The sequence below is a fragment of the Mauremys mutica genome, chromosome 5, assembly GCF_020497125.1.
Source record: "Mauremys mutica isolate MM-2020 ecotype Southern chromosome 5, ASM2049712v1, whole genome shotgun sequence".
In the NCBI taxonomy this organism is placed as follows: Eukaryota; Metazoa; Chordata; order Testudines; family Geoemydidae; genus Mauremys; species Mauremys mutica.
The window spans coordinates 59243366-59258158 of record NC_059076.1 but is presented as its reverse complement, the minus strand read 5'-3'; the positions used below and the strand labels follow the sequence as shown (position 1 = coordinate 59258158).

General features: G+C 38.9%; 1 protein-coding gene across 3 annotated transcripts in view; it reads left to right on the top strand.

Moving 5' to 3' along the window:
* The window catches only part of SLC10A7 (solute carrier family 10 member 7), a 194301-nt gene that overhangs the window by 127217 nt on the left and 52291 nt on the right, over nucleotides 1–14793 (top strand). For all 3 annotated transcript variants that reach the window (XM_045019556.1, XM_045019557.1, XR_006579922.1), the window contains exon 6: nucleotides 7018–7053. In XM_045019556.1, coding sequence (XP_044875491.1) covers nucleotides 7018–7053 — 36 coding nt within the window. The remainder of the gene's footprint in view (nucleotides 1–7017; nucleotides 7054–14793) is intronic.

The following is a 14793-nucleotide window of genomic DNA, read 5'->3' as shown; positions in this document are numbered from 1 at the left end:
CAAGGCTGCCCAGGGAGGGGAAGGTTTTGGGGGGACAGAAAGTGATCCAGACACTAAAATTTCTGGATGGTGGCAGCGTTACCAGATCTAAGCTAGTAATTAAGCTTAGAAGTGTCCATGCAGGTCCCCACATCTGTACCCTAAAGTTCAGAGTGGGGGAGGAACCTTGACAAAGGGGAATGTTAAAAGTATGTAGTATGTTAGTATGTAACTCGGGAAAATATTGAAAATAATCAACTTGGAAAACAAAGAAGGAAAGTAAAGGTGATTATGCATCAAATGCAGAGATGTACAGGGAGAAAAAAGCATGGGCCCTTTGAAGTTACAAAGGGGGAGCAATGACTGATGCAATGGAGACATCAGAAAGAGCTATTCTGATTTTAATCTGCGAAATAATACAGCAGAAAAAATTAGCATGTCAGTTGAAAGCGGGAAATATTTAAATGTTAATGTAGAAGTTGGTGACCTGGTTCAGTATACCAAAATCCCATCCCCATTTTTATATTTAAATTATGGTTTGGAACAATGGACAGCATATTTGTATCTATACTGCACAAATTTTAAACAGTGTTAAAGAGTTGTACAAGAAGGGTAGTCTCAAACATACTTCTAACACTACCATTCCACACAAAAACTGTTTTTACTAATGATTTTACTAACGTCTTTGAAACCATTTTCAAAAATGGTTTAACACTCAAAAATTAGAAAATGCCAGATGTAGAGTTGCCTACACAATCTTAACTCATTCCCCTTGTGCCTTTGCATTGTGATACAGTCAGTAATTATACAATCATGTACAATTTTTTCCATGGGACCCCTGCCTTTTTCAGGACGGACATACAAGAGGTCAGAATTAAAGTCTCATAAGCAACCATGATCTGGCATTACTTAATTTTCAAGAGCTTGACTGCAACCTAAATAAGGGTCTCATTACATAGTTTTTTGTATGTAATATATACTTTACTAATTACTCCACTCAAAATCCTCCTCTTCAGTTTTCCTCTGTCCCCCAAGCCCTCTTAGGAACTTAGCAATTTAGAGTTTGCAACCCCAAGCATTTTGTAGACATGAGTTAATAAATAAGTAAATTAGAGTAATCAAAATTTTTTACCCCTGATTTCAGTGGCAAGTTAGGACACTTCTGAAAATCCCACACTGTCTCTGTCTCACCTGACTCAAACAATGTTGTTGAAACCCTGGCACACTGCCTAGTGGAGATTAATGCATGGATGAGGGTTAGCTGGCTGAAGCTTGATCCAGATAAGACTCATGTGATGCAGATAAATTAGAGGAAGAACCAGAAGATATGGTAGGGTTGACATCTCCACATTTAACTGAAGGTATGTGCCCGCTATGTGTAACTCATGATTGCAATCTGGGGTCTGTGTTGGATGATCATATAACTGCAGTGTCTAGGAACAGTTTTTACTATTTGCTTCTAGCTAAGAGATTGTGCACTAATTTCTTTTGGGTGCAGATCTTGCTACAGTTTCATGCCTTTGTCACTTCAAGACTGGCTTATGCCATGCAGTCCGACATGGGTTGTGCTTAAAGCCAAATCGGAAATTTAAGCTGGTGCAGTTCATGGCAGCATACCTAGTATGTGGTGCTTTACAGTGGCAATGCATATCGCTGGTGCTTCATGTTCTGCACTAGCTGCGTATTGGTTTCCATATTGAATTTAAGGGGTAAGGAATGGTGTCCCGAGCCTCTGTTTGTCAGAGGGTGGAGATGGATTGCAGAAGAGAGATCAATTGATCATTACCTGTTAGGTTCACTCCCTCTGGGGCACCTGGCATTGGCCGCTGTCGGTAGACAGATACTGGGCAGGATGGACCTTTAGTCTGACCCAGTATGGCCATTCTTATGTTCTTAAAGGTGAGGATGGAGTAATTCAGTTTCCAAGCTCTTTCAGTCATTGGTCTCTGCTGAGACTGCCAACAAAGTTGGCTCCCACACAGAGCTGTTTTCATTAACCTACTCCATACTAATAGAAATACTGACCATTCAGCAGTACTGTACATTGAATAGAATGATGCTGTGGTCAGAGACAAGGCATTTACATTTTTAATCCTATTATACCTCATCCCAGCAAAGCACTTAAGCAGGTGCTTAACTTTAACTTTAAGTATGAGTAGATCCATTGAAGTTAGTGGGGCTACACCCATACTTAAGTGCTTTCCTGGATCAGAGCTTTGATTACCAATAATTGTTTGTTCTTTCCAGTGCTGTTTCTGAAGACAAATTAAAGACTATGTACAAAGAAAAGTTTGTTGATTGATAGTCCCCGCATACAGGTGTCACTGACTGCCTGTAATGATGGAGAAAAAGGACATGGCAAATTTGTGGGCTAAGGTTTCTAAAGAAAGTCTGCCTGACTCATTGCCTCACTACAATAATGCACTACACCTCTTCCACCAAGTGCCTCTCTGCAGCCTGGCCTGCCTTATACATCTCTACCTTGATTTAATGCTGTCTTTGGGAGCCAAAAAATCTTGCCACGTTATAGGTGAAACCATGTTATACTGAAATTGCTTTGATCCACTGGAGTGCGCAGCCCCACCCTCCCAGAGCACTGCTTTACCGTGTTATATCCAAATTCATGTTATATCGGGTGGCGTTATATTGAGGTAGTGGTGTATATCCGTTAACATCACCTATTTCGTAATGATTAGCCATCATGGCTGTAAAATCTGTTATGCTACTTCCTCTTGCTATCCGGCTTTGCAGCTGATTACATGTATTGAGGATACATGTTCCATCAGAGAAGAAAACATCTTCCAGTAACCAAGATGGGGTAATGCTATACTGGAGGAAGCAGATACAGAAAACCAATGTGATCTCTTTTTGAACATTTTCTTTGCAATGGAAATATGGTAAAATGCATCTCTCTGTACCTGTTCTCTGTTTTAAAAAGATTAGACTATAACTAGCTCTCTTAACCGTGACATATTTTGTGATCCTTACTGTAAAGAGAAGTGCATTTACAAGTTTATAATGTGACTGATTCTATGCAGAATTGTACTTTGTATCAGTGTTTCAGGTCAGGCTGTGATTCCCTCCCCCCATCCTTCCCACTAAAATCATTGAAATATATTCAGTCAGTCTTTCACATCAGAGGTGTAAATGGATTTCTTGAAAGTTTTTCTGCAGATAGCAAACGGCAGTCACTTTACAACTTAGATTCCATTATGGGCTGCACAGAGAGAGCTTAACATTCCATCCTAACTTTGAGGATGCTAAAACTGTGTAATGACCTTGCATCCACAAGGGCAGATGCTCAGCTTTTGCTGGAAGTGCTAAACCTGTTTATCTCCATGCACTATGTGCTTGACAGCACTTGCTCAGAAAGTGAGGTAGGGAAAAGAGTAGTCAAATTTAGTTTTTTCTTCCTGGTGGTGTTTGTGTGCAATGGACTAGAAATGAGATATTTCCCTTTTTAGTTTCCTTTGTGGCATTCAGTAACTGTTGCTGTCAACGTAAGATTATAGTTCACCTCCTGTACTTAGAGTACTTCTATCTCTGATTCAGCCTATTAGCATTTCAGTAGAGTAACATATAAATTGGACAGTACTGAATAGCTTATCATTTTCCTATTGTTCTTTGAATTGCTTATTCTAGAATGAACCAATGTTTTGGTGTTATCTCCCAAACTTAAACCTTTGTCTACAATCTTTACTAGTTGCTTTTAGATTAGTACACATTAATTTCACATTCTGTGATATCTGTGGATTCAGAAATATACTGTTGGGTTATGAATACTTTTAAGGAGAGCTGCTTAAAGAAAAGATATATGGCTTGAAATGTCCATAGTTTTAATTTAAATCTTTGCATGTGCTGGAACTGATACTATTTATCTAAGTAAAATGTTAACATCAAATAACTATTTTCTTCTTAAATATGGGCCAGATAATTGTGGGTGGCTCCTCTGAACTTCCTTGGGTACTGATTGTTTAAAACTGAGGGCAGAATTTGACCCTATAAATATTGATTGTGTAGAGACCACATGTATCTCATTTCTGAGTTTATTAAGGTCACCAGCGCTGGTCATAAAGTTTATCCTAAGAATTGCTAGAATTAAGTTTAGGAGCCACTTTTTTAACAAACCAGTCAGTCAGGAATCTGACATGTAGAGGGATATTTCAACTTCACGTCCACCTTTACATTATTATAAAAGAGGTAATTTTTCTTTATATTGTGCCTGTTTAGAATTAGCAGCAGCAGCAATAGTATTGTGGTAGCACCCAAAGGAACTAATCACTATCAGGACCCTATTACACTAGGTGTTGTGCAAACCCATAGGAAAACACAGGCCCTGTCCTGAAGAACATAGTTGAGTAAGTGAAAAGGAAGGGACCACCCCTCCCCAGACTCACCAGAATGACAGTAATTTAACCTCTTCTTACATTCTTCCTAAATGAGACTTCTCTTGGCAAAAGGGAATCCCCACGTGGTATAAAGCCAGCAGAGCTGGCTCTATAATACCCATTTCTGGACCCAAACACAGGGGGCTTCTCTGGGGTGGGAGGTGATGTGCCCAAAGCTGATTCATAGTCCTGAACCTGCACCTCCACACATGGCGAGGAGTTAGTCAAATTTGCAGGCTGCTACAGGAGTGAGGATATGGCCCCACCACCTCCCTGCTGTCTTTGGGATGATGTACAACCCCAGGCACATGGACAGAGCAGTCACTGCACTGCTCCATCGCAAGCCTTCTGTCTGTCTCACACAGGCTGCCCAGGATGAGGGATGTCGTGGACACCCCTCACCATGCAGTCATACAAGCCACCTTTCTGCTCCCCAAATGTTAGGGCTGGCCGGACCCTAATTCAGCACCTTAGAGTAGCCTTGTTACACCAGTGAACTGTTCCACTGGAGGAATCATTAGAGTGCAAGTGTTTTGGGTACATCACCTCCACCCCAGACAATCCCCCTGTGCCTGGGTCCAGAAGTGGGCGTCATAGAGCTGGCTATGCTAGCTTTATACCATCTGGGGATTCCTTTATGCCAGGGAAGCTTCAGGTACTTGGCAGTGCGAAGTATTTGTTAGTACACAGAAGGGGAAGAGGGGGATCTAGCCCATATACTCAACGGTGTCTAATACAGGGGTTCTCAAACTGGGGGTAAGGACCCTTCCGGGGATCACAAGGTTATTACATGGGGGGTCATGAGCTGTCAGCCTCCACTCCTAACCCCGCTTTGCCTCCAGCATTTATAATGGTGTTTAAATTAAACATTTCTAATTAATATTTCTAATTTATATGCAGGGGTTTCTCTCAGAGGGTTGCTATGTGAAAGGGGTCACCAGTACAAAAGTTTGAGAACCACTGGGCTAATAAAACCCTACGAGTGTGTTATGTGGCACGTTATACTGGAATGACCGTTTTACATTCTCTCTATAAAGTTGTTCTCGATAGGCCATCATTTCAGGTGTTGTAACAACTACTTTGCAGAATATCTGCACAGCTCTTATTACATCCCATGCTCCCCACCTGCTGCTTCCTGCACCACCGATTTTGCCATCCTTGAACACCCATTTGTCTACTTCTCCCACAAACATTGCTGCATTTTCTTTCACGCTGCTCCTCACACAGGGAATGCCATCTCTGAAGTAATCTTTAAAACCATCCTTCCAGGATCCGCCTCTGCTTGGACACTCAAAACAAGTCAGCTGATAAATGATGGCTAGATTGAGAAGCCATCAAAGACTAGACATATCATTTATTTATTCCAAGAAATACTTTAAAATAATGTGTAACTCTCAAGTTGGTGCAGCTAGCCTGTTACCTTCTGTTCTTATTCCTCTTTCCCTTGTCCTTTGTCCCCTCCTGTTGTTTCTCACTTGTTGCATCTTGTTTTAAACAAGGCACTTCAGAGCAAGAACTGTGTCTTCCTGTTTGTTCATAAGTGTCTAGTTCAATAGTGTCTTCTGCTTGGGGCCTGTTGACATTGCTGTAATACAAATACACCATATAAAGAGAGAGTTTTATATTGGATTTTAACAGCTTTGAAGAGCCAGAGTAAAGCTGAATTATGACCAAAAAAAAATTACCAAAAAGGGAGCACTGCTTTTAACTTGTATTTTTCACTTGGCTGAAACCAAGAATAGGTGGGAAAACTATCATTCTAGATTTGTATAAGTGGGTTGGCATCTTGCCCTTGGAAAATATATAGAGTTTGTGAGTGGGTCTCATTAATAGAATCTGATAAATATTGGGAAGAAAAATAATCTTTGTTTACAAAAGAAGTTCTAAGTGGGACTTGTGAATGAATATGCATTAAATGACAAACTGCTTTTATTAAATCATGAGAAAATATTGAAGTATGACAGAGGGTGAGGGAGAAGTACCACTTGCAGCTATGAAAGTGAAGCATGTCATGTTAACTCCCAACCCAAACAATTCATTTTAAGATTTGCTTTCATGAAACTTAAAAACTTGTATTTTGTCCAATCATGAGCCTTAAACCTGTTCCCTGTCAGTGAAGAAAACAAATCTTTTGCCTGTCTCTGCCTGGGGGATGTGGAGAGCTGAGGTGGTCCTGTGTGACTAAATTAGATGAAAGACTTGCCTTCCTCCACTGAGACATGGAGTCTAATCAAGTGAAATGAGTTTTGAGATCTCAGCTCATTTCCTAGGGGATATTAGTTTACATTACAAAATCAGGACACCTAATTCATCACAGCTGATGGAGCTTTTGCTCAAGAGAGGACCATGAATTAGGCAGCGTGGGACTGAACCACCTGTCTCCCTGACAGGAGGGGCAGCTTAACCAAGTGAGAGTACAACATATTGGTGGGGAAATCTTGACAAGATATTGGTCTGAACTTCTATACTGTATTGTGTATATTTTGAGAAAGGAAGTCTTCAATCTAAAAAGGAGAAAGCTTTCCTTTCTTTATCACTTAGCCTCGCTTTAATTTAACAAAATTTCTGTATTTCCATGCATCAGGGTTTAAGATGACAAAGAGAAGATTCTGTTTTCCTGGCTAATAAAACATTCTTTTATTTCTTCCAGGGTATCGTTATAACTCCACTGCTACTGCTGCTTTTTGTGAGTATTTTGATATTAAGACTCTAATCCCTTTTTTAAAGTAACTTACCACTTATTAAAAAGTATACTTTAAACCAGAAGTTTCACTGATTTTACATTGTTTTGATACTCAAAAGGGGTTGTGGTCAGTATTTGGGATAAACTTCTTCCTAACTGGTAATAAATAAAAATGTGTCACAGAAAACACAATGCCAACTGCTTCCTTTTATAAGGGGGTGTGAGCCTTCTCATCTGACAGTATCACAAAAGCATATGCTATCAGACATGCTGAGCCAAACACACATGTCTGCAATGACAAAATGCTTACCCCGGTAGGAGAGCTATCTTATAGCATGTGCTGGGGTAGCATGGAATCATAATGAGCCAAAATGGGCCTGAAGCCTGTTGACTGTTTGACCAGGTAAATGCAGTCTTACATTTGGGCAACTAAAACCTATGGGTATTTTTGTGTTAGAGGTGTGTGAGAGATTGGAAAGGGGATGACAAATTACTGAAGCCATTGGGCGCCACTAACAAGAATCTTGTTGACTCTTGTTTGTTCAAGTCTTACTCAGTAGTTGGTCATCAGTCAGGGCCTTGGTTTCTTACAGTTCATGGAAGCAGACAGAGATCTGGTTCCAAGTGATGTTTATTAGTCATTACACAGGAAGTGACCCTGTAACATGCTGGCAATGTTTCCCTGAAATACCTAATATCAGTTAGTAGGTGTTGATCCTGCTGGCAACAGGATACATGGGTTTCACTGAACCACTGAGGTATGTTGCTCTCTGGGGAGAGGAGATATAGGGCATGGGCTGAGCAGTCCTGAGGAGCGGCCACACCTATCACAAAGGTTCAAGTTGAACTTTGTTGTCTTGCTGTTAATTTCTGTATTATGACAATCAAACCCCCGGAAGGGGTTGTAAGTATGGACTCATGGTGTGAGTACTGTGTTTTAGTGTAGGTTATGAAAGACACCTGTTCACAGAAAGAGGTGATCTGATTTCTTGATACGGAAGAAGGAAGGAACTGCTTCCAGATGGTCTGCTACTGCTCTCCTCATTGTCTGCCCCTCTTCTGCTCTCCTTGATAGATGGTGATTCTTCCAGAGGGGTGGAGTTACAAGACCAAAATCCCATTTTAAAAAGACAAAACATTTGGTTTTATTACCTTGAACATGAGCATGTTTTTCACTTTCTAAGTGATGTCTTGAACCCTTGTACCCTGACTGAAATAGGATGTTTTTGAAACAGAGCCTGGGGGAAGGTGCATTTTTTCATAAAACTTGAAATGTATTTAATTTTTCAATGGTACAACTTTATAAAGGCTTGATTTATGTCAGTGACATCTCTTTATGGGCAAATAAAAGATTAGGTAACAAAATATTCCAGCCAGCTAGTGGTCAGCTGTAACATTTTTCATCTTGTATCTCATCTTCTATTTCATCTTGTAGCAAGTGGTAAAAGCCTCTAATGTTCAAGAAGAAATAGGAGCTATAGAGTAGGCATATGTGCTTCCAATCAGTGCTAAAGATACTAGTGTAATACAGTGCCACTTAACTGTGTATTATTTACCGTACTATTTGTAGCACTCTGAGCTGTTTGCTCCCCTGAAGAAAAAGAATACTAATTCACTTCTTAACAAAGCTCTAAACAAAATGTGTGACTGCACTAAAATCTGCAAAAGCTGCAGATGCTTTAATTATCACAGTGTCTAAAACACGAACCATGATTCTGTGGGATTTATTGATGTGTAAAAGTCTTGTGTGTGACAAGGGATGATTTGTCCTTTGATACTTTATTCATATTGGATGGGATTTTCAAAAACTCAGCATCAAGGTAAAACTCTCATTGACTTCAGTGGGAGCAGAGTTAAGCCAACACTGGTTGTCTTTATGTTGACTTCAGTGGGCACTGAATGGTTTTCAAAAGCACTTCAATGGGCTTTGGATCAGGCCTATGATGCACGCTAGTATTAATAAAGCAATGGCCATGCTCCAACAGAGTAATAATACTATCATTAGAATACTATATTATAGTAATAATATTTACAAGACTACCATAAGCTCTTTAAGGCAAGGCCTGTATGTGTAAACAGTGCCTAACGCTTTCTGAGTGCTACCAGAATACACATACATTATTATTTATTAACTTGTTCTTTTGTTTTCTTTAGATAGCTTGGCCCTAGATGGTCATGGTTTAAATTCCACCCCCCCCTCAATGTTCCCCATGTTAATTTCTGACAGTATATAATGTTTTGAACTGCTTGACAGACATTTACAAACAAAGTAATGTAATCATGAGTCATTTTAACAAAGTTGTTAGACATGTTGAAGTACACAAATGGAAGAAGAGTGAAAGCTTGTTATAAATTATACATTTCCTGCAAATAATTTATTTCCCTAAATGAATGGTGTTAAATATAAGATTGTCAGTCACATTTCTGAAGAGAATACTTCTGCTACCAAACTTGTTATAAGTTTATTTAGCAAAATGGTCAGAGATTTGAAGACTGATTTTATGAAACCTCATATATTGTACCCTCAGTTAGCAGACTTTATCTTTGTTGGTACCTTTTGTTAGATTTTATTTTAAAGGATTGCAACCCTCATAAGTATCACTGATTACCACTGTAATAGGAAGCTATAGAACCTTGACTTCCAGGTGCATTAAACACCGGTATTGTTGTCCTCATTATAACTTTTATTTTTAACACTTATGATGTTGGATTCCCAGAGATGCTGTTATAAATGGGCAGTGTATCATAAACAATACATAATTAATATTCACATTTGCATTCATATATGTGATGAGCAGAAAAGGGTTGAAACATAAAGCATTTTAAGATCCATTGGTTGTACGTTAACATGGGAATATGCCATTTTCCTTTCTTTGCAACATTTTGCAAGGTTTTATGAAAGGGATATGGGACCCTATATACTAGAGCACACATGACAAGTTCCTATTCTCCTTGTGTCAGGTTAGATATTTAAATGAAACCAGTAGTGGCAGTACAAAGTAATCAAGATTTTTAAACTGAAGAGCCAAGTTTTTAAGCTGTTATTAAAAAAAAAACACAATTCAGGAAAAAAAGTAAGCTAGGAATTTTCATAGACCAGAAGAAATCTCCTTTTGGGGGAATTTCTCTACTAATGATGAATAATTGTCACAATGTAGAATTTAGAGAGTTTGTAGTTTAATTCCCCAGGCTTTCTCCCATCATGTGGGTATGGAACAGTACCTTATGTTTACAATTATCTTATTACTTTGTTCTCTGTTTTCAACTAATGTATGTACTTTTCCCAGTAACAGTAATGATACTACATTTATTATAATCACCATTCATCTAAATGGATTGCATAGTGCCTTACAAACTTTGCTATCTGGTTATAGAAGCTGTATCCCTTGCTGTGAATATTGAAATAACTGCCACCTCCTCTCAGGTGAAACAGAGTACATGTTAATAGCACACAATAACGATGAACAGTTTATGTTAGGAAATGATGAACAATATGTAGTGAAACAACGGAGAGAATTTAGGTAAACAGAATGTAATTACTTGAATCCCAAATCTGGCACCCCTACTCAAGTTGATTAGCACTGTATTTCTTGAATAGGTTTTTTTGTTGTTATTTTTTACTTGCAGAGTACAATTCTACTTAACATGAGTAAAGGTGCAAGAATCAAGCCCTCAACTTACAATTTGGCTGGAATATTAAGGCTAACACCTATACTCTTGTGAATGTTCATTATTTGAATTCTAAAAAATATGCTGCCATTGCGAAAGCATCTGGGCGCATTTATGTTAATAAAAGACAGTTAAACAAATTGTAACATCATGCTGTGAAGGTAATAGTGCTGTGATCTCTTTAATAACCTCAAGTTGTCAGCACCATTGTTGTTATGTCTCATCTGAAAGACAGAAGCACAGCGCCCTGGAACAATTTTAACTACATCATCACTCCCGTGTCTCCTTAAAATATAACATCATTAATACAGTGTGTGTGTGCTGTATGTTTATATTTGTGTCTATATCTTTAAGGGCTAGACTGTGTCTTGTAAGCACTGTCCCAGGTTGGGAAAGAGCTGGATGCCTCAGGGAACCAGTCTTTTGGAACTCCCCTGGGAGCAGGGAGAGCATAGCTTTGTGCCACAAGTGCGATGTTCTATATGAAAATGGTTCTGCCTCTCCTCTCAGGGCCCCCTTGGGATGGATAGCACCACTATCCTCTCTGGTTCTGCCCTTGGATGAGTACATGGACTTGCAGTTATGCTCAGCTGAGGAGGTTGGAAGCTCCTTATATTTCCCCTGCTCTTAAGCCCCTATTCAGGGGTAGAATAATATAGCTCTGAGATTTTACTTTGCTACAATAGTGCAGGGGTACTGACATAATAAAACATAGCTGATTAATCACAATGTATTTGGTACCACAATATAACAAATCACGTAAATGTTTATGAAAACAAAATATTACTTTTACTTTTTGCACTTTTTTATGGTATTACATTACAACTCTGCCATGGTCTTGAAATTGTTACCACTATTGTGCATGAATGGATGCTAGGTACTCTCTTTAATTTATGGAAGTATAATTGGTTGGATAACAAAGTAACAAATACAAAGATGTATGAATCTATATATCTTTACTGAAGTCCCCAAAGAAATGTTGGGCCAAGTGTGTATTTGACATTCTTGTGTACGTCAGTCTTCAAAGCTTGCCTGCAAAACCACTTAAACATGAAATGTTAAAAAAGCCCTTGCAACACTCATGTACATTTGTGAAAATATACTTAGCAAAACGTCATGTCACTGTCATGTACTACTTCTGTATTTGCCATACTACCAAAGGTGATTACCATGATACAGATGTTGAAATAGAAGCTTTTCTACTTCCTAATCAGCTTGCTCATTCTACTTGATTTATTCAGTGATTTTTTTCCTAAGTTCTGTATTTTATATCAGTCATTTTGATGGTGTGAATAGTGATGCTACAAGTATCAGAATATAGCATAACTGAAAGAATCAAGGCTTAGTCAAGGGGAGAAAACTTCAGTTTAAACAACATGGAGGAAAGGGAACATGAGTAAAACTACATATTGCCATAAATATTAAAGTTTTATTATCTTTTAACATTTGCCTTATATTAACAGTCTTTAAATGAAACTACTGTTCCCCAAAATGCTGGATTTCTCGGATTTTCAGGAAAAAAAACTTCCTGGATTTCTTTGCACTGTACTTTGTTTCCTTGGTAAAATATCTTCCCTTTTTCGATATCATAGAACATACACACATTCATTTTTTCTGAGTTCTTGACAAGTGAAGGCTGATTGCCAGTAAACTGAAGAGTGAATTGTTAAATAATATATTAATAGCCGAGAAGACACAGAAGTTGTTAAGGAAGTTGTGGCTAATGTATGTCACTGGTGTGTGACAACAGGTTGATTGTGAGAGTGGGGAAGACCATGCAGTACATTAATTGTTTACAGGTCAATTCTTTCATCTGAATGATTTAAAGTGCACCATCTTCTTTCTACCGTGTTTATAATATATATTATGTATACAGATTAATTTCCTCCTTAATCTCAGTGGGTACTACGGGCTCAAGCCAGAGCTCATGGAAATAATCAGTGGAAATCTTTCTATTGACTTCAGTGAGCTTTGCATCAAACTCTGTGTACCTTTGTGTCAGACTAACTTTTGACTGTCTTACATTATACTTCTTTTTTAGTTGCCAAAGAACAACAGAGATCCTCCCATCCCCTAACACAGATATAGATAATTGCACATCTGCAAGGGTAGAGGAATCTAATATCAGTAAAATTTCTGTGGAGGGCTTTCTATTCCACTTGGCTGTACTTTTGTAATTGTATACCAGAGATCACTTTAAAACACTTGGAGAGTCTTTTAAAGATGTCTTCTGCCTAATAAACTAAAATTGCCTTTATGGCTGACAGAATACATCGACCTCTAAATACAAAACTCACAAAATATTGCAGGAGTCTGCAAATTGCACCACAAACTCAAAAAGCCAATGACCCTTCCAGTCTGTCATCTCTTCTTTTTACCACCTTCCCCACCCTTGTTATCGCTGGTGAGGCTTGCACAGATTCTTGGGGTACATAGCAAGGGAGAAGGCTCAAGCTGGCTAACAGTGTAATTGGCTAACAGTAGACAGTAGGACACAGCCTGGAAAAATATGTTAAGTACAAGAAAATGCTGTAGAGCAGAGCCCAGAGTTTCTCTGAAGTGGACTCAATATGGGCAGCATATGTGGCACTGGATTGTAATTTGGTACGACTGGCAGGAGGTTTTTCTTCTGAGTCTGTGGCAGTTCTGGGTACAGCCTCTTCCTTGGGGAGGACACCCCAGCTGTGATATCTTCCCTGGCAGCCAGAAAAAAAAAAGATTTGACCAGCTGACATGTGGAGGTAGGATAGGATTGAAAGTGCAGAGTGTTCTCATTTTCATGGAAGGAGGATTTCTTTGTACAACCAAAGTTAAATATATCCTATCACTTCAGGCTCAGTCAGTGTCTCTGCTGTGAACTCTGCTATAAACAAACCCACTAAATAATTTGGCAGGTGTTGTTAAAATTGGCAGTCTCTGGAACAGAGGGGTCTAGGGCTGGAGTAGCAGGAGCATTGCAGGTCAAGTTTAAGTACTGCACAGTGACAGGATTGTGTGGAGAAACTCACCTGGAACTTGCTCCCAATATGGCCTTACCTGGCAAACCCTTATTCATGTGTTCATTCCTTACTCATATGAGTTATCCCGTTGAAGTCAATGGGACTATTTAAGTGAATAGGGACTACTCAAATTGGTCCCCTTGTCTGATTCAAGTTAGTGCTTCATGAGCCTGTGCTGTTAATGAGCACCATATTCAGACATAGATATCCAGAAGAGCACAAGTTATACAGTATATGTAAACAAGCTGTCCATGAAATAAAAATCATGTGCTGGTGCAAAGAATTAATGTTTTAAGATTAAATACACTGACAGATCAATTTTTCAGTATTTTGAAAGACAAACTTGTGATGAGATGTGATTAAATGCTAAACTTTATCTCCACAATTTATTTTCCTTTTAACTTATTACATAAGTGATAAGAAAATCCAGTCACATTTTTACAGCTAAAAATATGTGATTGGTATTCTTTTATTCCCAAAGTTGTTTAAGAAATGTTCCTTCTATTTGGCTTTCTAAAAAAATAAAAAAAAGGTGGGGGGGGCATCTCATTCTTAGGTACTGGGATTATGATGTTAAGGAGAGTATACAGCCAGTCGCTCTACCAGTAACGTAAGAGTTTTAAGATTTGGAAAAGTTTGAATGGCTCCTTATTTTACTCCCCTCCTCCCCATTTTAGCTCATTTTAGCTCTTCGTTAATAGATGAGACCATAAGTGCCAAAGTACAGTAAAGTCTGGAAACAGCAAGTGCGGGTGATCAAGAAGGAATGTGTTCTTGTGAGTTTTCCAGTCTAATTTTGCATAATTTTGTATGTCCAGATAGTTTTAATAAGGCTTAGCTAAGCATCATCTCAGAATCAGAATCATCCGAGATTCACTTCTCAGTGGCCATATTATGTCCGTGATCAGGGGCTGAAAAGTGTACTTGTCGTAGATGAATGAGAATTCCTCCTTCCTTCTGTCTTCTGTATCCTCTGGGCATAGATTCAGGGCCAGCTCTTCAATGGAGCTGTGCTAGTTTACACCAGCTGAGGATCTGGCCAGTTGTCTTTAAGCTTATAGGCTTTTGGGACTTG